The 23861-nt window shown below is 53.2% G+C and overlaps 11 protein-coding genes across 11 annotated transcripts; 5 read left to right on the top strand and 6 right to left on the bottom strand.

Moving 5' to 3' along the window:
- Positions 1–169: 169 nt before the first annotated feature.
- RPT1 (26S proteasome regulatory subunit 7) lies at positions 170–1544 on the bottom strand (the record flags this gene model as incomplete). Its single annotated transcript, XM_064840656.1, has 2 exons — positions 170–1394; positions 1450–1544. The coding sequence occupies 2 exons, from the start codon at positions 1542–1544 to the stop codon at positions 170–172; spliced, it is 1320 nt and encodes a 439-aa protein (XP_064691687.1).
- Positions 1545–1942: 398 nt separating this feature from the next.
- Positions 1943–3568, top strand: CCT4 (T-complex protein 1 subunit delta; the record flags this gene model as incomplete). Its single annotated transcript, XM_064840655.1, has 1 exon — positions 1943–3568. The coding sequence occupies one exon, from the start codon at positions 1943–1945 to the stop codon at positions 3566–3568; it is 1626 nt and encodes a 541-aa protein (XP_064691686.1).
- A 702-nt stretch (positions 3569–4270) lies between these two features.
- LTS14_007965 (uncharacterized protein) lies at positions 4271–5182 on the top strand (the record flags this gene model as incomplete). Its single annotated transcript, XM_064840654.1, has 1 exon — positions 4271–5182. The coding sequence occupies one exon, from the start codon at positions 4271–4273 to the stop codon at positions 5180–5182; it is 912 nt and encodes a 303-aa protein (XP_064691685.1).
- A 463-nt stretch (positions 5183–5645) lies between these two features.
- Positions 5646–8788, bottom strand: DPS1 (aspartate--tRNA ligase dps1; the record flags this gene model as incomplete). Its single annotated transcript, XM_064840653.1, has 3 exons — positions 5646–5734; positions 5789–8705; positions 8765–8788. 3 exons carry the CDS (start codon positions 8786–8788, stop codon positions 5646–5648), a joined length of 3030 nt encoding a protein of 1009 aa, XP_064691684.1.
- A 1555-nt stretch (positions 8789–10343) lies between these two features.
- Positions 10344–11443, bottom strand: LTS14_007963 (uncharacterized protein; the record flags this gene model as incomplete). The annotated part of the gene is made up of 3 exons (XM_064840652.1): positions 10344–11147; positions 11212–11309; positions 11374–11443. 3 exons carry the CDS (start codon positions 11441–11443, stop codon positions 10344–10346), a joined length of 972 nt encoding a protein of 323 aa, XP_064691683.1.
- Positions 11444–11819: 376 nt separating this feature from the next.
- LTS14_007962 (uncharacterized protein) lies at positions 11820–12410 on the top strand (the record flags this gene model as incomplete). Its single annotated transcript, XM_064840651.1, has 2 exons — positions 11820–11968; positions 12023–12410. The coding sequence occupies 2 exons, from the start codon at positions 11820–11822 to the stop codon at positions 12408–12410; spliced, it is 537 nt and encodes a 178-aa protein (XP_064691682.1).
- Positions 12411–12561: 151 nt separating this feature from the next.
- On the bottom strand, positions 12562–13556 carry LTS14_007961 (uncharacterized protein; the record flags this gene model as incomplete). The annotated part of the gene is made up of 5 exons (XM_064840650.1): positions 12562–12757; positions 12819–12919; positions 12976–13146; positions 13198–13467; positions 13527–13556. The coding sequence occupies 5 exons, from the start codon at positions 13554–13556 to the stop codon at positions 12562–12564; spliced, it is 768 nt and encodes a 255-aa protein (XP_064691681.1).
- Positions 13557–13911: 355 nt separating this feature from the next.
- On the top strand, positions 13912–14490 carry LTS14_007960 (uncharacterized protein; the record flags this gene model as incomplete). The annotated part of the gene is made up of 1 exon (XM_064840649.1): positions 13912–14490. The coding sequence occupies one exon, from the start codon at positions 13912–13914 to the stop codon at positions 14488–14490; it is 579 nt and encodes a 192-aa protein (XP_064691680.1).
- A 216-nt stretch (positions 14491–14706) lies between these two features.
- CRF1 (copper resistance protein) lies at positions 14707–16053 on the bottom strand (the record flags this gene model as incomplete). The annotated part of the gene is made up of 3 exons (XM_064840648.1): positions 14707–15550; positions 15601–15676; positions 15729–16053. The coding sequence occupies 3 exons, from the start codon at positions 16051–16053 to the stop codon at positions 14707–14709; spliced, it is 1245 nt and encodes a 414-aa protein (XP_064691679.1).
- A 750-nt stretch (positions 16054–16803) lies between these two features.
- On the bottom strand, positions 16804–21909 carry LTS14_007958 (uncharacterized protein; the record flags this gene model as incomplete). The annotated part of the gene is made up of 1 exon (XM_064840647.1): positions 16804–21909. One exon carries the CDS (start codon positions 21907–21909, stop codon positions 16804–16806), a length of 5106 nt encoding a protein of 1701 aa, XP_064691678.1.
- A 423-nt stretch (positions 21910–22332) lies between these two features.
- TRM5 (tRNA(m(1)G37)methyltransferase) lies at positions 22333–23739 on the top strand (the record flags this gene model as incomplete). The annotated part of the gene is made up of 1 exon (XM_064840646.1): positions 22333–23739. The coding sequence occupies one exon, from the start codon at positions 22333–22335 to the stop codon at positions 23737–23739; it is 1407 nt and encodes a 468-aa protein (XP_064691677.1).
- Between the last annotated feature and the right edge of the window lie 122 nt (positions 23740–23861).

The following is a 23861-nucleotide window of genomic DNA, read 5'->3' as shown; positions in this document are numbered from 1 at the left end:
AAGGGCTATGATATGATACCCATGATCGCTCAGGCCTTCTCTCAATCCGCTATACTTACAGGATCCTCCTCCAGCTCACCCAGCCTCCACCACCACCCATATTAAACCAGACCTCCACGCTTCCCAAACATGGCCATCTTGTCCCGTCTCCACAGTACATCTTCCACGCCTAATTATACTGCGCATAAGCCGCCGTAGAATTAAACTTCATCCCACCCCTAATAACCTTCTCCACCGCACTCAAGAAATCCTTCTCACTCGCCACCTTCTTCCTAGCCCGAATAGCGAACATCCCCGCCTCCGTGGCCACAGCCCTCAACTCCGCACCCGTAGAATTAGGACATAATCTTGAAATCAATTCCCATCGAATATCCCTCTCCACAGACATACTCTTCGCATGGATGCGCAAGATATTAGCGCGGCCTTCAGTATCAGGAAGCGAGAACTCAATCTTCCTGTCGATACGGCCCGGACGCATGAGCGCGGGATCGAGGGTCGAGGGGCGGTTAGTGGCGAACATGACTTTGATGTTGCCTCTGCTGTCGAAACCATCCAGCTGGGTAATCAGTTCCAGCATAGTCCTCTGAACCTCGTTGTCTCCTCCCGCTCCGTCGTCGAAACGCGCACCGCCCACTGCGTCGATCTCGTCGAAGAAAATGATACACGCCTTCTTCGTCCGAGCCATTTCGAAGAGCTCGCGGACCATTCGTGCGCCTTCGCCGACATATTTCTGAACGAGTTCGGAGCCGATGACGCGGATGAAGGTTGCGTCTGTTCTGTTCGCTACCGCACGAGCGCAGAGCGTCTTGCCAGTTCCGGGTGGTCCGTACAGCAGAGCGCCCTTGGGAGGATCGATGCCGAGGCTGACGAATCGCTCGGGTGATAAGAGCGGCATCTCGACAACCTCTCGCAATTTCTCAATCTGATCCTTGCAGCCTCCCACATCACCATATGTAACATCAGGCTTATCCTCCACCGTCATCATCGTCACGCTCGGGTCAATCTTTGGCGGTAGAGGGAGCATGATCTGGTACTTGTTCCTATCCACACCCACCCTCATGCCCTCCTCGATATCCGTCGGACTCACGCGCTCACCCAGGTTGACGACGAATTTGGCAATCTGCTTGACGTTGATGACGTATTTGCTCTTCTCGCTGTCCTTTTCGTCTGGGATGATCTTCGTACATCGTGCGACTTGTAGTGGTTGCTCTTCGCTCATGCGCTGTCGGTCGGCTGCTATGTCCCAAAGATGTGGCGGTGCTAGACCAGTGTCTGACTCCTTGACACCGATCTTCTCGTTCACGGCTGTTTGCTTGTCTTTGATGGCTTTTTCGAGGTTCTTGATGGATTCTTGGTAGGGTGCTGAGTTGTAGGTCTTGAGTACTTGGATGTCCCTGATCTATGTCAGCTCAATGCAGCATCCTGTAACGAGTGTTGATCTTCACTCACTCATCGCTCAGAGGTGTGATCTTCTTCTCCTCCACTTCATCATCGGCGAACTTCTTCTGGTACTTCTCCCAGTTCTGCCCTGTAGCGGAAGGCATCGTGGCCGCCTATACCGCGAAGTGTTTATGTTGATCTCGTGCCTCTGGTTGTCGTCGGGCTGCGCTTGAAGGTTGTAGTGGTCAAGAATCCCCAAATGATCTCAAGCTTATGATCAAGAGAAGTTGGTGGTGCCTGTGATAGGTGGAGCGAGATGGTGTTTGTTAATGGCGGATAAGTGAAGGCGATGTCAAGGTACGTAGGCCAGAGCATGTGCCAGCTTATAAGCCGAAGCTTTGCCGAGCTCGACACGCGACTCAGAAAAGTGCAGCGCGTTTGAAGCTAATCAATAATTCGTGATCACCACGAGCCAGCTATACACGATCAGACAACACACAAACCGGCCTCAAAAGCACACAAACATACATCTGATCTATTGGAGAAGTGAGTCTCGGTCAACATGGCGCAAGGCGCTACGAACGCTGGCAACAGTGCCTTCCGGGACAAGGAAAAGCCTACAGCAGTACGGACAGGCAACATTACAGCTGCACGAGCCGTCGCAGATGCCATTCGAACGAGTCTGGGTCCTCGAGGCATGGACAAGATGATCCAGACCGGCAAAGGCGAGACGATCATCACCAATGACGGCAACACTATGCTCAAGGACATGAGCGTTATGCATCCAGCAGCCAAGATGTTGGTAGACTTGGCCAACGCACAAGATATAGAAGCTGGAGATGGCACGACATCTGTGGTTGTGATTGCAGGCAGTCTTCTGGGAGCAGCAGAGCGATTATTGGCCAAAGGCATCCACCCGACAGTGATTGCGGAGTCCTTCCAGCGAGCAGCTGCCAAAGCTGTCACTGTCCTTGAAGAGATCAGCTACCCGATCAACCTCGCCGACCGCCAAACCCTTCTGAAAGCCTCGTCGACCTCGCTCTCCTCCAAGATTGTCAGCCAGGAACCGAAACTCGCACCCATGGCTGTAGACGCCGTCCTCAAAACCATCAACCCCAACAACGCCCAAAACGTCGATCTTCGCAACGTCCGCATTCTGAAGAAGCCAGGAGGAGTCATCGACGACAGCGAAATGATTGACGGTCTCGTGCTCTCCCAACAAGCAGTCAAGAGCGCTGGCGGACCAACAAGAATAGAAAAGGCCAAGATCGGCTTGATACAATTCCAGCTCTCGCCTCCCAAACCAGATATGGAGAACCAGATCGTGGTCAATGACTACCGACAGATGGACAAGATCCTAAAGGAAGAACGTACTTACCTCCTCAACATGGCCAAGAAAATCAAGAAGGCCAAGTGCAACGTCCTGCTCATTCAGAAAAGTATCCTTCGTGATGCTGTGAATGATCTGTCCCTGCATTTCCTATACAAACTGGGTATCCTGGTGATCAAAGACGTCGAGAGGGATGAGGTCGAATTCATTTGCAAATCTACCGGCTGCAAACCCATCGCCGACATCGACTCCTTCACCGAGGACAAACTCGGTTCCGCAGATCTGGTCGAGGAGGTGTCTTCGCTCGGCGCACGATTCACGAAAATCACCGGCGTGAAACACGCCAAGGAGAACGCTCCCCGAACCGTCTCTATCGTCGCACGAGGAGCCAACTCCTTGATTCTAGATGAGGCGGAGAGAAGTCTCCACGATGCTATGTGCGTCATCCGCTGCCTAGTCAAGAAACGTGCCCTCCTACCCGGCGGCGGCGCTCCCGAGATGGCCGTCTCCACCGCCCTCTCCCAAGCAGCGACAACCGCACAATATCCCGACTCGATCTGCTGGAAAGCTTTTGCCGATGCTCTCGAGATCGTCCCCGTCACGCTTGCTGAGAATGCTGGGCTGAATAGCATCAAAGTTGTCACTGAGCTGCGGGCTCGACATGCTAAGGGCGAGAGGAACGTGGGTGTCAGTATTAAGAGAGGTGGAGTGGGTGTTATGGGTGGAGAGGAGAAGAGTGCTAGTGGAAGTGGTGAGGGGGTTATGCAGCCGTTGCTTGTGTCGACCAGCGCGATTGAGTTGGCGAGCGAGACGGTGAAGATGATTTTGAGGATTGATGATATTGCTTTGAGCCGGTAGACGGTTGGACAAGTGAAGACGGGTCGGGCTGGGCGGTAAGCATGTTACGCCGGGCTTAGGCCGGTCAGGTGGATCATATGTATACAGCGTATGTGAAGTACATGATCCTGTGAGCACTCGCAGCAACCATCCGTGGCAGATGCCTGGAGTTCGTAGCCCGTGGCTCATTCGATGTGTCGTTGGCGGACGCCACTGGGATGTCGCATAATCCTGTCATTTGGGGATCGAAGGATCAGGATTTCGGCGGAGGGATAATAATGCCAAACCGCTTTGGTCCTCCGGCTGCCTGACCCTCATCTTTCGTCATGCATCCGTTTGGTGAGCATGACCGACATATATGAATTTCGTGGATGCGGTGATGAGTCTCAACTTTCACGTAATTTACCAGATCATCTTTCCTTGATCAAGGTGAGGACTACGCAGATTATTGTGTATGTTGCTGCCCAAGAAGGAAGGTGCGGTTGGTGAGGCCGTGCTCGGGCATTTGGACTTTCAATTTCTATGGCATTGATCTTCTTTTCTTTCGTTAGATCTCTTTACTTACAGCCCAGGAGTGCAGTTGCAAAGCGACTCAGTTAGCATTCGCGAGACTAGAGGTTCCAAGATCAATCCTGCTGGAAGCTGAGCTTGAGGTCCATCACAGAGAGACATATACCGGTTCGTTCAGGACCACTAGGGTGTAGCGGCCACTACTTTCCCAACATGCCTACCATCGAGGCCAATGGCATCAGCATTAACTACGTCCTAGAAGGTCCCGAATACGGCGACCTGCTCGTCCTAATCAACGGCCTAGCAGACGATCTGGAAACATGGTCAGCACAAGTCCCAGCTTCCCTCGAAGCAGGATATCGCGTACTCCGCTACGATAATCGAGGTATAGGCAAGACATCTCGACCCCCGGGACCGTACACTTCCGACTTACTGGCCGATGACCTGGGAGCACTACTCGAAGCTCTCGATATCAGAGAAGGATTCCACCTCCTAGGCGTGAGCATGGGCGGCATGATCGCGCAAAGCTACGCTCTCAAACACCCGAGTCGTCCTTTGCCAAAGACGAGTGGCGACGCATCGAACGGCACGATTGGACGACATCTCCTCAGCCTCTCCCTCTGCTGTACCTACGCCCAACCCACGCCCTTCTGCACCCGCATGTTCTCCCTCTGGGCCGAAATGGCGCAGGAAATGTCCGTGCAAGATGTTATGCGCGACGTCACACTCTGGGCCTTCACAGTCCCCTTCTTCCGATCTCGGACAAACGAACTACTGGAGGTGGAGCAGGCGATGCGGGGGCTTGACATGGCTGTGCCGGAGTATTTGGCTCAGTTGAACGTGATCCAGACGTTTGATACGACTGCGCAATTGGAAGGGCTGAAGAACGAGGAGAAGGTTCTTGGTGGGTTTGATGCTAATGAGGGTGGGCAGGGGAGGGTGATGGTGTTGGCCGGGAAGACCGATATCTTGATTCCGGTTGTGATGTCCCATGAATTGGCGGAGAGGATAGAAGGGAGCAGGTTTTTGACGTGCAAAGGCGGGCATGGGTGCATGTGGGAGTTTCCTGACGACTTCAACAAGGTGGTGTTGGGGTTCTTGCAGGAGTGTAGAGTGAAGAAGTAGGCGACAGAGCATAGAAGACTCACAAACGTAAGACTACACGGGAGCAAAATTCGGATCCTAGCAGCTTTGCACATTATGAACGTTGCTATCTCACTGCCCTGGACTAACGTTGGTAAACCGTGCGAGTGGTTAAACAGTCAATGTTCCGATCCGTGTCAATCACGGGCAATCTGTACAAACGAAATCCCCAGCCTGCCTCAGAATTGTTTGGTCTCTCTCACTTCCCGTCCTCCTCGTCAACCTCGGTAGGTGTCTCAAGCGGACTGACACTGACACTGCCTCTCCTTCTGCGCCCGACGGTAGTGCCATCCTGCAAGGAACTCGCAGAAGACGACGACCAAGTGACGCTCCTCAAGCTCCTCGCCGAGCTCAGCCCGACCACCGACTCTCTGACAGTCGATCCCAGCTTCTCGAGTGGCGAGTGCCGCAATTTCAACTTCGAAGACGCCTTGTGCACGGTCTTCTAGACCTTGCCGCCCTCATCGTCATCCTCGAAGAACGACAGGATAGCGCGAGCACCGCTGGGACCCAGGCCGTGAGGTGGATAGCAGACTAGGATATCGTTAGCAGAAGGGACATAGCCGCAAACAATACGGTCAGACTTACTGTAGATCGGATCCTCCTGCGCACCCAACTTCTCCCTGAACTCACTCTTGTTCGTCAAGTGTAGCTCGTTCGCAATAGCATGGTAAGCCTTAGACAAGACCTTCACGCGTGTGCCTCGCATGTTGTGTCCGACCTTGAAGGTATTCATCGCACCGCCACCGAATGTCACTGTCGTAGCACCACTGTTCGCGCAAGCCTTGAGGGCGTGCAGAACCAAGTACTCGATCGCACCAGATGGTGCACCAGGGAAGTCGAGGGAGAACTTGACCTGCCAGCCGTGGTCTGGCGAGAGCTGAGCCAGGATAATCAGACCAGCGATCACACCGTCCTTGGTGGTGGAGTAGTGGTATTGTCTGTGAGGCATATCTTGCCACGGATGAACATCCGTAAGATGGACCTGCTTGCCCTTACGGCCATGAAGCCAGTCCTGAACACGCTTGTCGACTTGCTGCTTGATGTCCTCCGGAACAGGTGTGCCGATGGGGATATCATGGAGCTTCACGCCCTCCTTCTCAGCGTGTCTACACTTCCTCTGCAGCTCCGAGTCGTGCTGTGCAGGATTATTACCTGGATCAAGACGCTGCTCAGCGGCAACAGAGAAAGTACGCCAAGCGAGTTTCACACCCAGAACTTCTTGGGCTTCATGACCGCACAGGAGCCACAGAGGCTTGAGACGTTGCTCTTTCTTGATGTAGCGTAGATAGGCGGAGATGACCTTGGCGTATTGGGTCTGGTGGCACAACGGGTCGCCGATTGTGATGGCGAAGCCTTGATGAGGCACAAAACCGACAGCGGCGCCGGTATGAGGTTCGCGGAAGATCTCGAACTTCGGCTCGAGCCAAGATGTGTTGGACGCATCGCCGTAGTTAGCGATGAGCTTCTCGAGCGGCTGCAGATCAATGTGAGCAGCCGCGCGATCCTTGCCAGACCATGGTGGGTGCAAAGTGCTGGCCTCAGGATGTCTGAGCTGCTTGATCGGCGGCTGGAATGGCAGCGAGCGCGGATCTCGGTGGAAGAGCGTGGCATGTCTGATATCGCCGAGCTGCAGCAACAACATGAGGATACGTTCAAGACCAATCCCTCCGCCTCCATGAGGTGGCGCACCCCACTCGAAGCCGGTCATGTACTCCTCCATAGTCTTCGGGTCCATCTTCATCGCCTCCATCTTCTCAACTAGCATTGACGCATCGTGTACACGCTGACCACCGGACAGGATCTCTTGGCCGCGCAAGAAGATGTCGAAGGCATTCGTGACGGTGGGATCGTTCGGATCAGGCATAGTGTAAAAAGGACGTGCGGACGCAGGGAACTTGTCCAGGACGTAGTAATCGGCTCCCAACTTCTCCTTGATCACTCTTCCGAGAGCGATCTCATCACGTGTGCCAAGATCCTCATTCTCAGGTAACTGCTGGCCATCTTCGCTCAGATGTCCAGACTCATTGAGCATACGGATAGCCTGCGCGAATGGAATGACGGGAGTCTCCTCCAACCATACCAGATCTTCATGAGGGAACTGTCGCTTGACATCCTCAATCTCAGGTCGGTAGTTATCGTAGATGTGCTTGAAGATAGCCTTGAACGTGCTGTCGAGAGTACGAAGGACTTCGTGGTAGTGCTCATCGATGGCCATCTCCAGATCCAGACCTGTGAACTCGGTCAAATGTCTATGGGTGTTGCTGTTCTCGGCACGGAACACGGGACCAATTTCAAACACTCTGCGCAGGTCTGATGCAATAGCCATCTGCTTGCCAAGCTGAGGCGATTGCGCAAGGAAAGCTGGCCGGCCAAAGTAGTCGACCTTGAACACACTGGCGCCAGACTCGGACGCAGCACCCCAAAGCTTTGGTGTGTGGATTTCAATAAAGCCGAGTCCGGCAAGGTTCGATCTAAAAGCGTGGCAGATGGCGGACTGTACGCGGAAGATGGCTTGCGAAGTAGTCGTCCTTAGATCAATGATGCGATTGCTCTGGCGTGCACGATCCGAGACATGGTGGCGAGTATCACCCTCTACCTCCGCATCGGCCTGGCTAACTTCCGCCTCGTGGACCGTGAATGGCAATGGCTCGGTCGGCGCAGCTTCCACATGCATTTCGTGGATGTGGATTTCGATGTTGTGGATCGAGACGCTCTTGACTTCACCCTGCTTGGCTTTCGGCTCCTGAATGACGCCCTTGATCTTGACCACGGTCTCAACGTGCAAGTGCTCCGCCCAGTAGAGGAAATGTTCCGAGACGCCGCCGTGCTCGTGTAGAATACCTTGTATGGTGGCCGTCTGCTGTCGAAGCTCAACAAACATTAGATGAGCTGACAGTTTCCGGATGTTGTGCAAGCGAGCTCGGAACACGACGACCTGGCCGACCTGCTCTGCAGTAAGCGTACGAATGTCCTGCTCCCGCTCGAGAGCCTTCTCAATCTTCTCGTCGTAGGCGTAGTTGTTGATAGGTAGGACTCCATATCTCGACCTCTGGTCCTCGGTCTCCTCCAGCTTGGCTTTCGCGGCCATATCCTCCTTCCTCTTCCTGTCAGCCTCCAAACGTTCCCCTGCTTCTTTTTTGTGCTTTTCCTGCGCCGCCTGCTTCTCATGCTTCCGGATCTGGCCACGGCTGGCCGGTTCGCCGTCACGGTTCAGTGGAAGATCCTCAGTCTCTGACCACGAGTCGTCCGGCGATCCAGTCCTCACTTTCCGTCTGAGGAAGCCCATAGGACTATGCAGACTCTTCCTGTGCCCGGCATCTTTCGAAGGCCGGGGTGAGTCGACGCTCTTATGCCCTACACCGCTTCCGTTGGACAGGGCAGAAAATCCCGTGCCAATACGTCCGCTACGTCCACCGTCAGTGCTGTGGCGAGATGGGCTCTCATTGTCGCTGGTATTTGCTGGTGTGTTGCTCCCGCTTTTTGGCTTGTGAAGGCCAGTGAACTGCGAATGCTGTCAGTTACATTGCCTGCTGTTCCGTGACTATATCGCATAGCACTCACGACTTTCTTCAAGCTTTGCGCCATGGCTTCGTCTTTCGATCAATGCAACTTCTCAGTCGAAGTCGCCAAACTGGCGAATCCTCTCCAATCCACACGTCGTCGTCGTAGTAGAAATGCTGGCGAGCAGCCGCCTGGTTCAATGTGCTGTAATTTTCGCTTGAGATAGGCGGATCGATTGGGTGAGGGGCGACGAGCTCAGCAATGCAGCTGCTTATGCAAGGCTGACAGTAGCTCCGAATTATCTCATCAACCTCCGAGGTTGGTAATAAGTGGCTCGTAAAGAGAATGCGAGCTCGTAGTCTTTATCTACTGTTTACTGTGCCGTTGCCGCCAGCGTCATTTTGCAGCAGAAGGAGTTGTGGTGTTGCCGAGGCGTTGAATTGGTTATTATGAAGCCATTCGCGCCTGACTCTGACGCCCGAAATTGTCGCGAATGATGAGATGAGATCTGCTCAAAGGAACCGACCGGATGCCCGCGGGATTCACTGCTGACCTCTGGTGATCAGGCACACGGCTCAAAAGTTTCGCCGAGACGAGGTTAGAAAGAAAGAGCTTGCGGTGCCTCTTAAGGATATAAGCTTCCGCAATGCTTCACCTATGCCAGATTTCGTATACTATACGACCAGACGAAATTAGCACGCTGATGGATGAAACGATACCACGTCACTCGCGACAGATCAACGATTGCCTGTAACCAGTATCTTGGACAATCATCAGCTACGAGCAGGAAATCATCGGTTGTGCACACCCTCAAGCAGGGAATAATAATAATGGCACCGCAATGCATATTACCTTATGCCCAGGGTTTCGGTAGCATCAGAAGCCCGTCATGCCGTCACTGGCCCGTCCGGATGTGATGGTAAGCCGAAACCTTTCGGAATATCGCTGAACACTTTTGAAGACTCGCAGTGCATAAAAAACATCCTTACAGCATGGTGACGAAGTCACCGATGCTGAAGCCGCCCTCCGTTGTACTCGCAAGCCGTGAGCTGCCTCTCACAGCAGTGCAGTTCAGACCGGCATCAGAACAGTGTCGAAGAATATCTATGCCAGCCAGAAAGTGGGTAAAAGATCTTCGTGCGTTTCAGACTGGATGTGTTCCAAGGAAGGTAATCAGTTGGTCTTACAAGATTACCATAACGACAGCAAGGTCCTTTGCTGGCGACGTCAACGGCGACAACAAAATCATCAGGCTCAACCATCCAACTCGAGGCAACGCCTGAGGCTCTATACTCCGACAGCTACTTCTACCTATGGACTTACACTTTTGGTCTCGACACGGCCTCGCTTTCGTGTATGTTGTCAAAACAGAGGGCATGGGAGAAACCGATGGAACGCGCAGCTTTCGTTGCACCACTGGCAAATATCCTAGGCCGGTCAGACCAGCTCATATCTTCAATCATACAGCCGATTCAAGGTAAGAGGAGTCAGAACTCAAATGCCACAGGACTGTGACTGAGAGTAAGATTCGTATCTACAACTTGTTAATACTTTCAATGTTGTGCATTATGTACATATATCGTTCAGTCCTGTACGCCACCGCAATGCAATCAAATATGCTTCATCCCTTCCAAATACCTTACAACTTGCTCTCTTCTGTAGGCTTCTCCCCGATAACATCCATGAAAGCGGTATGCACATGCTCCGTCAAATCGCTGGCTTGCAGAGCTCGTCCATGTTGCTTGAACGCTAGCCTCGAGCACTCCCTCGTGATCGCCGAACCGCCATATGCCACATACGCCAAGAGCTCATCGGGCTTCATATCGTTTTCGTGGTCCCATATTCTGTCCAGGTACGCCTTGCGGTATGCAAGAAGTGTTGCCAAAGATCCGGTCAGAGTATCGCCCTGCCCACCAGACCGCTTGAGACCGCCCTCTCCACTGCTTACAAGCGTCATCTTGCCATTCGAGATATAATCCACCTTCCCCTTCTGAATTATCGTCACGCCGTCAAAAGCCTTTGAAAGCTTCTCGCACACTTTCTCCGGATCCTCGCTCTCAACATCAATCCCCTGCGCCTTTGCCAACCGACCAAACTCCACCACGTTAGGGGTAAGTATGCACTCTTTGTACCCCTTTACTAGCTCCGGCCGCGTCTGGGCCAGGTATAAACCATCGGCATCTAGGACGAAAGCAACTCCGCGCTTCTTCGCCTCTGTGATCACCCGCGCACACGTCTCCTGCATAGCTGGGTCACGGCCGAGACCAGGTCCTATTACTACGACGTGCAGACGGTCAAGCATAGCTACGACTTGCTCCGAGACGCTGTCGATGGTTTCGCCGGATTTGAAGTTCTTTTCTTGTCGCATGTAGGGATGAACCATCAGATTTGGGGAGTAGGATTTTATTACGACGCCGGCGCCTTGTTCGCAGATCACGTGGGACTATAGATCATCTCATCAGCATGGCGAAGTGAGAGAAGATCAAACCAAGGAAGATTGAACTCACCATATCTGCTCCCAGTTTCGCTGATGCCATTGCTGAGAAGTATGGTGCACCTGTGTAGTCCTCGCTGCCGCCGATGACTGCTACACGTCCTAGCTGGCCTGTGACAGGGTGTTAGCATGGAAAGATGCAACATGACATAGGAGTGCCTGATCTCGTGCTCACCTTTGTGGAACTTCTCAAGCATGGGCGGCACCATCTTGTAGACCTTGCCCAGGATCTCTGTTCGTGACATGCTTGCCATAATGTGCGGTTGGGAGATGATTGGTTCAATGAACAGCTCTGGACCTCAATGCCAGTGATGAGGAGAAGCGTTGCTGATATGGCTATTGTATCTACTTTATCTTGCTACATATATGCGGCTCAATGCAAGTTTACTCGCGCTCATACATTATTCTTGTCCCGTCTTATGATGGTCGATGACGTGAGAGGGGCATTTTGCATTTTGGAGGGGTCCGATGGCGCATGGCAGCTACTTTTTGTTGTCGAGGCACGCGGGAAGGATGCAAGATAGACTTCTGATCTCATACAGAAATATCAGATCGTCATAGGAGCAACTACTAAGCAGAGGAGATCATCGACGCATACTTCGTAATACATTGATCAGCAGCATGTCTAGCGACGGTCTCAACCCGAGTGGTCCAGCTCAGCCATCTCTGGATCAAGTATACGAGACGAAAGGCAATGCAGCGTCAAAAGAGCCAGCAGAGGAGAGAACAGCAGAACAGAATGCACACCAGGTATCACAGTCTCGAGCAACGTAAGGACAACCAGCGTCTCACCCCGTTAGTCCACTGATTGACAAGACACTCAGCGACCAACGAGTCCCCCGGACTCAAGCCAACTACGAAGACGCAACAAGCTCCAGCCTAGGCTATGGCATCTCAGGCGCAGGTCCAGGCGAAGAAGCCAAAGGTCTGACGGAAGAGGATGTGGGCCGACACAAGGAGAACGATGGCGATGCCTTAGCAGTCTACGGTGAAGACAAGATCGCAGACGCCAACGATACCAAGTCCGGCGCTAGTGGAGCCCAGCCAGGGTTGGAAAGTGATCTCGATAGGAAGAAGGCCGAGCAGGCACCTGCGAGGGAGAAGGTGCAGGAAGAGGAGAAGAAGGATTTCGATGTTGGTGGTGTGCTTGGGCAGAGAGGTGGACCGGCTAATCCTGTTGATAAAAAGGGTTATCCTAATGCTTCGTCGTGATGATGATGCTGCGATTGTGCTACGGTGTGGCCAAGATTCGAGAGGCGGTAGCATATAGCGTATGGAGAGGTTTAGAGCCGGATTTAGTGTCAAAAGGAACGAACTGCGGCCGAAGTTGTTCGAAATCCTTAGCATATTTTCAGGAAAGCGCTTAGCATGCCCAGGCTCCATCAATAGCGTACGTCGCGCCCGAAACAAATGACGCCTCATCGCTCAGGAGCCAAGCGATCAGGTTGCTACACTCCTCCGCCGTGCCTATACGATTTATGGGAGTTGGTGTGATACCTGTATCCGTGATGCCAGGAAGAGCGTTACGTTTGTCCATCAACGGCGTCTCAATCGACCCGCTAGATACGGTCAGTATCATGCGTAGATCAACAGCGAAGAGCGGTGGAGCAAAAAACTTACGGCGTGACGATGTTGACTCTGATATTCCGCTCGCCGACCTCTTTCGCGGCACTGCGTGCTAGGCCCAGAATCCCATGTTTGCTTGCAGAATAAGCGGCGTGCTGGTATCATATCAGCACAACGCTCAAGTCGCCGCGCAAGTATCAGGAGATCTCACGTTCGCGAAACCCATCGTGCCCTGTACCGAGCTGACGCAAACCACGCTCCCAGGACCCTTTATAGCTTTGAGCTCGGCTCGTAACGAGTACATCATGCCCGTGAGATTGACCGCCATGATGAGATCCCATTGATCGTCCTCTAAATTCTCAACGGCGCGGAGACCATGGTGCTAGGATTTGATCAGTTTAAATATGTCGAGCATGAAAACGGGTAGTCTCACCTTGCCAATGACACCTGCGCAATTCGCTGCGCCGTCTAGTCTGCCAAACTGCTTGACGGTCTTCTCGATCCACGAATCTACGTCTGATCGTTTCGAGACATCGACTTTTGTGGCCATGAATCGGTCCTCTGTGGAAGAGTGCAGTAGGATGGCGGCGTTGTCGAGTGCCTTGTCGTCGATATCGGCAATAGAGACGGTAGCACCTCGTGCGTGTAGTATCTTTGCAGTAGCCAGACCGATGCCACTTGCACCTCCTGTCAAGGCGAAGACCTATAGACGGTGCTTTGTTAGCGCTCCACATCTCATCGTAAGAGCTTGTGGAAGCACACCTTGCCGCTCATATCATTGTTGCGGTCCATGATGGCTCGTTGATCACCTTCCTCCATCTATGTTGAGGACTATGGCTGACACGGCCATCACGAACGGCATCGGCGTATACTCGGTCTCGGTTCTCGTCTGTCCGTGTTGTGAACGGTAGGCCGGGTGCATGGTCTCGTATCGGCAGGTGGAGGTGGAAGTGGAGGTGGAGTGGAGAAGAAGCTCGTCTGGACTTTTTGGAATGCAAGGCTTCAAACTCTCTTCTCGCATTTGACTTCGAAATAAACGACCAGCTCTTCCGTCCTGCTTGACATACGTCACTAATGCAATTGTGAACATGGAAACTACAGCTCTAACTCGCCGCCAGATTGACGCTGTCGCGAACACGGCGCAAATATGTCACTGCCCGGAATATCAGATGAACAGAAAGCAGAAGCTGTCAAGGCCGCACAGGGTGCCCTCGACAGCGCCCAAGAAGCCAAGGACCTGATGGAAAAGGCTGCTGCGACACAAGATCCGGACAGACGAGCAAAGCTGCTAAAAGAAGCCTTCCACAAGCAGCTGGAGGCACGTAGTCAAGGCAAAGCAGCAGCATGGCTACAGAGCGGCAGTATACAAGGCGCCCTTGGTGGCTTCGGTATCGGTGGTGCAGTTGGCACAGGTCTGGGCACATTGACAGGGACTCTGGTCGGCGCGACCGCGACTCTGGCGGTGGGAGGATTGGGCGCACTCGTTGGACTGGGTGTAGGAGCCTTGACGGGTCCATTCATGCAAATCGGACCACCAAAGAAAGCAGCGAAGGACGAGAGGGAAGATGAGACTGTGAAGCATGTAGCCGCTGAGATCGGTAGACAGGCTACACCACCACCCGAGGAGTTGGAGAGGATGGCTGGCATTGAGCCGCGTAGTCCACCACGAAGATCCAGAAACCCGGACAGGAAACCAAAGAAGCTGCAGGTGCGGCAGAAGGCATGAGAGACACGGTTGTCATGTCGCTTTCAAAATTGCAGGTCTCCAGACTGTCTAGACGAATTGCTGCATACTAAGACATGCTGTGGAAAAAGCCAAACTCGAAGTACATTCTAGGGGTATTGTGGTGTGTCCCAGACTCCAAACGCCGACCCGAGTTGACCTACCCAGGTCTCTCATCCACTCGTTGGGGACTCGATCCAGTTAAAGATGACCTACGCTTCACAGCAGCAAGAAAGCAGCAGCGATGCTGAGGATTGAGCCAGCAGTCATGACAGTATTGACCAGAGCACCATTCGTGTGCGATGGCGAAGGGCCGCCAGTAGTGGTCGCATTGCTGCCATTACGCCCAGCAGTCGGCGAGACCTTGGGAACTTCCGTCGTGGCGGCAGACGCAGACGCGGCCGCGGTCATGCTGTCGCTGTTCTGGGCAGAGACCGAGGCAGTGTTCATGCTATAGCTGCTGCCAGTCGATGTGCTCGAGACGGCGGCTACCGTCTGATGATCGATACCTGCGACACTGACACTGCTAGTCGATGCCGCGGATGTAGCATTCTTCGCAGTGGCGCTCGCAGTGGAACTGGTGGGGTTTGGTGTGATGGCGACAGACGCAGCCGATCCGGATGGGCTAGCAGTCGGAGCATTGTCAGAGCCGCACTTGATGCTCTCCCAGCTTCCAGAAGTGTCGCCATATGTGTACGAGTCGGCTGGGTTGTAGTTCTGAATGCCGACGCTCTCGACGTACATCACGTAAGGATCGCCCCCGAACTCGGTCTGGCCACCAGCCCACTGGACGGTGCCCTCGGGCTCGCCAGAGCATCCACCACACCAGTTGCCGAGCTTGAGGCGCATGGGTGTTTGCGGGAAGTTCTGGCCACCCACGGTAGTTGGGTCATCGGACTTCAACGTGCGGACAATAACGCCATCGATCAGCCAATCGATCTTGTCGCTGGTCCAGTCGACGGAGTATGTGTGAAACTGAGTCTGTGGGTTTGTCACGGCGTAGTAGGTCGAACGATCATAGGTCGTGGTATTGCCCTTGCCGAAGAAGTTGGTCTGCACTTGGCTTTACACTTGTCAAATTGTGCAGGAAGATGGAGAAATGGGACGACCTACCCGGTATTCCCGCCCAAAAACTCCCAGTCCACTTCATCGAGGTCATCGGACTCCAGCACGATCGAACTGACGATGCCTACCAACAAGATCAGCAAGGCCCAAGACTCTGAGGCGTGAGAATCACTCACCAGTACCCGGCGCAGCCTTCATCTTAACATCGACACGGCCAAAGAAGAAGTAGAAGTCGGTCTGGATAGTCGGAGCCTCGGTGCCCTTAGAGATGGAGAACTCTGCACCCTGCTTGCCGTAGTTGATCACAGTATAAGCTGCGCCACTCCACGAAGCATTGGCGCTTGATCCTTGAGTGAAGTCGGCATAGTAGGTCTTGGAATTGAGACCTGTGTCTGCTGGACAAGTCTTCTTAGTCGGATCACATGCTGTTGAGGTTTGGGCCTTGGCTGTCGCCGCAACAGAGGCGAGCACGACAGCGGCTTGTGATCGGGAGAAGCGCATGGTGGTAGATATGCTGTAGCTAGGTTGTGTAAGCTTATACAGCAGAATGCCTAGCTCAGATCTTCCAAGAGTCAGAGTTGATGTTTGTGTCTGAGGAGGGAATTGTGCTTGTTCGTCAAGATCGATGCAAGTAAATGAGTGTGTGTTTAGGATAGCAAGAAATCACAAGCTGCGAGGGCAGAAACAGCACATGTTATGAACAGGAATGTAGTCGTCGTCACTGGAGAGACCCTCTAGCTCCATGAAACGAGGCCCTGGGTTATTCAGTATGCGCGTTTAACTGCTCAGCCACAGCCGCTTGGGAGGGCCGAGCCGCTGTCGCAAAATCTGCAGGAACGCACAAATCAGCTTGCGAGTTTTGTTCAAAGTCGAACCTTCAGGCTATGAATGGCTACGCATCACGAGCCCGTGACGTGCCATTGCCACGACGTTCGCACGATTAGATGCGCGTCGGGTGGTCTCCCGTATACCTGTAACCTCGTACAATACGTTTAACGCCACGGGCAAAGAGTGCGGCTCTGGAATTAATATCCTGGAGCGACACGGCAGTCTTGCTGCAAAAGGGAAGCCCTACCAATGTGCGAAACGATGAAGACCAGGGTTCGAGACGGTAACAATCTCGTCAGGATGCGGGAGTTGTAACACAGGTAGGAATAGTCCGATGCAATACGTGACGCTATGTACAAAGACGCAACGCATAATGGGTATCTCAGAAGAATCAAGCCAGCTCGCCTCCTTATGCAAGAACATTCAGATCATATCATCCTGATATACCTCCATAGGCGTCTGCTGCTCTCTACTGCCGCCAAACGCTCTATCGACTGCCCAGATCCATTCTCCCTTCTGTTTCTCGTCCCTGCAGGCGAATAGCCATGCTTTGCTCACGGCGTACACAGCCCATACTTCCATCTTGACACTATCTCGCTGCAAAAGCTTCGCGACTTGCGGTTCTGAGTCGATGCGCGAATCTGTGATGTTCAGAGCGGCGATTTCATCGCCTGTGCTGTCGTAGAGATGCATGTATGGTCTTCGTAGCTCGGCGAATCGACGTATCCATTGTGCATTGTTCGTTGGTGAGGGCGTGAGCAGCCAGCCAGACTTCAGCACTGCGGGTGACTTGGGGATGTGATCGACTGTCGCCGCTAGTCGTTTCGGTTGATGTGTTCCGTCAGTGTAGCTGCTGCTGTCGATATCAGGCGTAGCATTCTGCGATCGCAGCAGCATCAGCTCGCTAGCCGAAGGCGCTGTCTGCCATAGTTCGAGCATCTTGTTCAACAGCTGCAACTGTCGTGCGGAAAATCCCTCGCCTTCCGCAATCGTAGCTCGAACTGGTGGTGATAATGCTTCCAGGCTCAGCCACCCACGCGCAGCCTCAAGCTCACCTATCCGCTGCATCCTCTTCCTGTGTTCCAGAAAGTCTCGAACGAGTGATAGACTTCTTGGTGCCCATCCATCAAGTACTTCTTCACCCGCGACAGGAATGTGCATAGTATCCATCTTCCACAAATCGCCAGCCCGCTTCACCGCACTGGGCTTCAGCGTCACGGCAAAGCTCCCAGCGGTCGAGTGCACGATGCGCTGGTTATGCCATAGTTGAGCTAGTAGCGAGTTCTGCCTGAACCACGTTCTCGGCCGTGTCTGTACCGCGAGGTCGAAGCTGAAGGTCATGGGCTGCGTAGTCCTTAACGAGGTCACCTGCCATGATAGCGAAAGCTGCACGCGATACTTTTCCACGGTCGGTCGATCGAGGAGTAGAGAGCCATGAGCACTCGAGTCCCACTGGCCCACCAGCTTGACCTGCGTGCTGCCGTCGGCAGATGTCCTGGTCTGCGGCGGACTGACTAACGGCAGCGCCACATCGCTCTGCGCGGCATCCGCATCCTGTAGTTTCCCATCTTCACTGACCAATCGCACACTACCGGCTCTCAGCTCACGCACCTCATCCCAAGGCAGCGAATCGGCAGCGGCGTACCCCAGATTCAACACAACCCGTCTCTGCAGCCCCTGATGCAACTGGTAGCTCCCCTGATCAAACGTCGAACTCTGCACAACCTCCACGGGCGCATAAAGCCCCTGCTCATCAATCTCTAAAATCTGCACCCTAGCAAAAACATCATGTCTCTCCTCCATCATGAATGCACTCTCGGGCAACCTCGAGCCAAACCGTCTGATCTTCGGTCGCGCAGATGCACCAGTAGTTGCGAGCGAGACAGAAGAAGCATCCCGGATATCATCCCAACTAAGAAGTTTGTCCATATGCATTGGTGTCACCCTGGCGAAGATCGAAACCCGCAGACTAGCTTCCTTGGGCGCATCGAGAGGCAGGGACATGGAGTGCACACTCCCGAACTTCACGCTCCCCTCTCCAAATCCAGAAATCAACGTCGTAGTGGTCGCTCCACCTTCTTCGCTGATACCAGGAATGAAAAGCTGCGCATGCACATCCGTTCCTTCCCGTTCGGCGAAACCGATAAGGTCATGCATGACAACATTGAACTTGAGTGTCTCTTTCGGTGCTTCCGCACTACTCGGCTCAAGACTCAATCGTATGATACCCACAACGGATTGCGTATAAGGACTGTAAGCATCCAACGTGAAATCCTGGACCCGACACTCAAAGACCGCAGCGAGAGGGATATCCGCATCCCCCACCCGACTGTACTCAGGCATACAGGGATCAGCGAAGGGATCATCAAGACGGAAGTGCTGGAGGTATTCGGGTCGATCCATGTAAGCTGCCATCTGCCTCATGATCTTAACACGTGAGTGCAATCTCTCGATGCTCCAGAGTCTGATGACAGAACGACCAAAATCGATAACGCGAATCCCTAGAGCTGGTTTCCGAGCATCTTCAAGATGACTATCATTGCTTTCTTCGGCACTTACACCATTGATGACGAGATCGTAGGTCGAGCTTACGGTGTGGCCTGTGTCGACGACGGTGTATTGGAAGACGACGTTCTGGCCCATTTGCTGGCTTAAAACTTGTGCTTCTTTGAGCAAACTTGCGTTTCGGAGGACGGTGGCGGCCATACCGATGTAGCGTTGTTGTCTCCAGTGCTCAACGACTTGTTTGGCGAGAAAGACGTCGCGTTCGGTCAGCCCGCCTTTGCCCACCTTGGCACTCGCAGCTGCGCTCTTCCGTCGGGATGCCGGCCGAGGCGAAGATTTCAAGTCCGCGAGTTGTTGCTCGAAGGCAACTTTCTGCTCTCGCAGTTGCTGCTCCATCTGCTCCTTCATCTCAGCCAGCGTGGCCTCCATCTTGACTTTCTCCACTCTCATCTCTTCGATCTCTACATTACCCGCTTCTTCGGCTTGGAGCTGTTGCTGGAACTCCTGCTTCTGCTTGTCGAGCTGTTCTTGCATTTCCTCTTTGACCTTCTGAAGTTCTTCCGTCTGCTGCTCTTTCTGCTCCTTTTGCTCAAAAGGCTGTTGCACCTCACTGCCTTCGTCGCTTGCGAGTTGTGGTGTAGACGGGATCGTGAGCGCGGTGTCTAGACTAAAGTTGTCCAGCGTACCATTTGAGAGATACTTTTCACGAACACCTACAGGATGACTCGCCACACTCTCTGTGTCTGTCACATCGCCACTGGTGAGACCGTTGCTGGCGAAGCTGGAAAAGTCAAGTATCCGACTTTCCGGCCTCGCCTTTCGAGTAGCTCGTACACGCTGCAGATCATCGTACAGCACATCCAGCTCGTCATCAGTGAGGTTTGACATCTTCTGGTCAGAACCTAGAATAGCATTCGCAGCCTCGCGCCTAGCGAACGCCCAATCACTATCTCTGCTGTGTTGTCCTCGCTCGCGCCAAGGTGCAGGCGACTCATTTCCCGGACTACTGATCTCGCCATCGACCTCAGACATCGTACGGCTGACAGAGCTGCCAGTGCGCTCATGACCACGACCAGGACGCTGCTTCACGCTCGGGCTTGGCGTCTCGAGATCATCAGCTGTCATGCTATACTTGAGCAAACTACCCTGCTGTTCCATCGTCGTGCGCTCTTCCCGTGCTTCTTGCGGGTGGTTGAAGCGAAAGATGTGGAAGTCGCCGAGGATGACACGATAGCCTGAGCGGAGTCTTTTCGGTGCTTCGATGCGTACACCATTGACCATGACCGCAGCGCCATCCTTTGGCACGACTGTGACGACGCCATCTACATTCTCGAAGGTGCAATGATCGTGAAGAATCTTTGAGCCGTTCAGTCTGATATCGATCGCAGAGTTGTGCTGCTCCCGGTCATCAGCCACAATGTCGACTGCAGCATGGCCGTTTGTATCCTTAGCGTCGACGTTGCCGACTGTCGTAGTACCAGGCTTGAGATTGTATACGAGACATTCAGCCAAAAGGGGATCGTCACTCAAATTGACCAGATGCGGCATTTTCTTAGGCGTACTCAGTCCAACGAAGCCCTTCTCAATCGAGATACCAAGGTCCTCGAGAGCTTGTTCGCGCTCCTTATGGATCTCCTCGGTCTTCTTCATCTTCTGCTCCCATGTTTGATTGAGATCAGTATATAGCTTCTCACTTTGAGATAGCTGCTCTGCAATCTCGGCTTTGCTCACTTTCTTCACGCTACCATCTGCGCCAGTGATCGATACAAACTGCTTCTCCAAAGGTGTATTCGGATCGTACTGCTCGCCAGGAGCCATACTTGCACCCGCTCTACCACCAGAAAGTTTCGAGCGCAATTGAGCCAGTTCCTCCTTCAGCTCCCGAATCATGCGAGCATTCGGATCCTCGTTGACGACGGCATGGTTCTTGATGCGCTTCGCACTATCTGCATAACGCAAAGTCGACAACGTCTCCTCGAAGTTGATGTCGGCTGGTGAAATCGCGGCGATCATGGCTGTAAGACTGTTTCCGCCCAGACTGTCTTTCAGGAGCCAAGTCAAGACACTGTCTCGGTATGGCACTTGCATGCCTTTTGACTTTGCTTTGCTGTTCGTGGACATATCTGCGAGTGCGGCTATGACACGACCGAGGGTTGATAGTGATCTGTTGATCTCCGCACCCTCTTTCAGGCGCGCACCGGTGGCGCCGGTCGATGTAGCTCGCTCGGAACCTGCAAGATCGACCAGTGAGATCTTTGCGACTTTCTCCGTGTCCATGTTCGTCTCTACATCATGCCGCTTCTGCGTCAACGTCAAGGTGAAGACAGCATGCGATCGCGAAGATGTCTCGTTCATGTTCGTCGCAGCCACGGTACGAGCCTTGTTACCCTCGTCCATGAGATGCTCGATCTCTACAAAGCTCCGTACGACCAACTTGGCAAGATCCTCCACATATGGTCCAGTAGATGGATGCTCTCTAACCTTCAAATTGCCCTTGGTGCTCGGATTGAGCAGATCCCGTACCCGCTCATTGTAGATCTCCAGATATGACACCTCCACCGTGCTCGTCATATTCTTATCCTTCTCCGCCATGCTCTCTATCCGCTCAAACATGTCTCTGCAGATCTTCGGTATCACTCCCTCCTCCTCACCATACCCCATCATGCTGTAACTCTTTCCCGATCCCGTCTGGCCATAGGCAAATATACAATTATTGTACCCTTGGAATGCATTGTCCAGCAATGGTCTACCCAGATCACCGAATAAATCCTCCTGGCCAGCGAAGTTGGAGTCCTTGCGGTCGAAAGACCAGTAACTTTTGTCGAAAGCGAACGTCTTGTTGCCCTCGAGCGATGCTTTGTGGCCTGCCTTGTTCTTGCTATTGGGATCCGGTCCGGGTGGCGTCAAGACAGTCTGGCTGTCTTTCATAGACACAATACATTTTGCGTTGCGATCCTTCTCCCGACTGTTGAAGGGCCGCACACGTACGACAACTTTGATGTTGCCAGCTCCCGGTGCGGCCATGATGGGATGTAATGCTGGGGGTGGTGTTATCGATGCTTGTTACGCATGGCCACCCAAGCAAGCACTCCTACCAATGTCTCCAGCGTTGTGCGTATACAGTAGTCGTCGATATGTCATGCTTGGATTAAAGGTTCGCGTTGGCGCGTCGTAGCACGGGCAAAGCTCGGGCAATATCGCCGAGGCACCGAAATCTCCTTTTCTATGGATGCAGACACATGTCCTCCTTCTCCACCATATGCCTGTGTTGATATACTGTCTCAATAACAATAAGGCCACGCTGAGCTATAGAGTATCCAAGCTGAATGTTAGTGCTCGAAACATGAACATTTAGCAAGGCTAAGGATCAAAATCTGTCCCCTTCTTCCTGCTATCTTGGTCGCTGCCACAGGATCGACGCAAGAGAGGTAGGGTGGTGCAGCCTTCATGGCAGATGACATGTTCCGCGCACCTATCCATCGTGGTATGCGCACGCTTGATCGAAATGCATTCCGCAAGACCGTCCCGCTGAAAGCTGCCAGGATCTTCGACAACAAGAATATCTTCAAAGTACGATCCGAATTAGAGCGGAGCAAAGATGCTTTGCAGCAAGACCGAATGGGTAGTGTCCACCCGGACCCAGACCCGGAGCTCGCGAAGACAGGAAAGAAATGCATCTTGCTTCGAACTGAGATAAGGTCTTCCATCGCCACTTCGACCACCCAAGCCAACAGCCAGAGCGAATCGTGGCCACACTCGTCTACATTAGACGAGCTTGTCACACAGCAGCTTATATCAGTCATACCATTCGAGCTTCAACTGGAGTACAAGTACTGGACATACCACGACATCATTTCATCGATCCTATCCGAGGACGAACAAGGCGAGATCCCATCGGGCTTCAGCCAGGTTGGTCACGTAGCTCATTTGAATCTGCGCGACGAGTATCTGAAGTACAAGAGCCTCATAGCCGAAATCTTGATCGACAAGAATCCAGGAGTCAGCACAGTCATCAACAAGATCGACGATGTAGGCGAGGAGAACGAATACCGTACATTCCGCTACGAAGTCCTGGCCGGACCAGACGATCTCAACGTCACTATCAGCGAGGAGAACTGCACATTCAAGTTCGATTATAGCAAAGTCTATTGGAATAGTAGACTCAACACTGAGCACCGCCGACTAGTGACCATGTTCAATGAAGGCGATGTCGTCTGCGATGTTATGGCAGGCATTGGCCCCTTTGCCGTCCCAGCGGGAAAGAAGGGTGTCTTCGTGTGGGCCAACGACCTCAACCCGGATAGCTTCACCAGTCTCCAGGACGCCGTAACCAGGAATAAAGTCACCGACTACGTACGGCCATTCAACGAGGACGGCAGGAAATTCATCCGTACTGCCACCGCCGAGCTAGCCACAACAGACCATAAAATCGAACTCAGGAGCAAATCCTCGAAGAAAGATCCCACAGCCAAGCCGCAGGTTCTACGGACGATCCATCAGCCGAAAAGTTTCCAGCACTTCGTCCTCAACCTCCCTGCCTCGGCCATTACTTTCCTACCCTCTTTCATCGGCCTCTATCTTCCTTCTGTTCGCGAGCATCTACCAGCGGACTTCGAGCTACCAATCGTGCACGTCTACTGTTTTAGCACCAAAAGCGACGACAATGTCGGGGAAGGCATCAAGATTTGTGAGGAGATCAGTCGACAGATTGGTTTTGAGATGAGGCCGGCGAGGATTGGTGAAGAGAAGGACGGTGGGGTGGAGGTTTGGGATGTTAGAGATGTGGCGCCGAAGAAGAGGATGTTTTGTGCTAGTTTTCGGCTACCTAGGGAGATTGCTTTTCGAGAAGCGTGAATGAGTTGGCAAGGGTACTGAGGTTTCGCTATGAATGACGTAAAGGGCTGCATTGTCAGAAGAAGGAATCGTCCTTGTCGTCTCGAATCCGTGACTGCGCACTGCACCAGGAGAGAACGTTC

This window comes from Recurvomyces mirabilis (genome assembly GCF_035927965.1).
Source record: "Recurvomyces mirabilis strain CCFEE 5264 chromosome Unknown scaffold_23, whole genome shotgun sequence".
Classification (NCBI taxonomy): domain Eukaryota; kingdom Fungi; phylum Ascomycota; class Dothideomycetes; order Mycosphaerellales; family Teratosphaeriaceae; genus Recurvomyces; species Recurvomyces mirabilis.
Note: the sequence above shows the minus strand (reverse complement) of the source record. Positions and strands in the feature narration are given on the sequence as shown.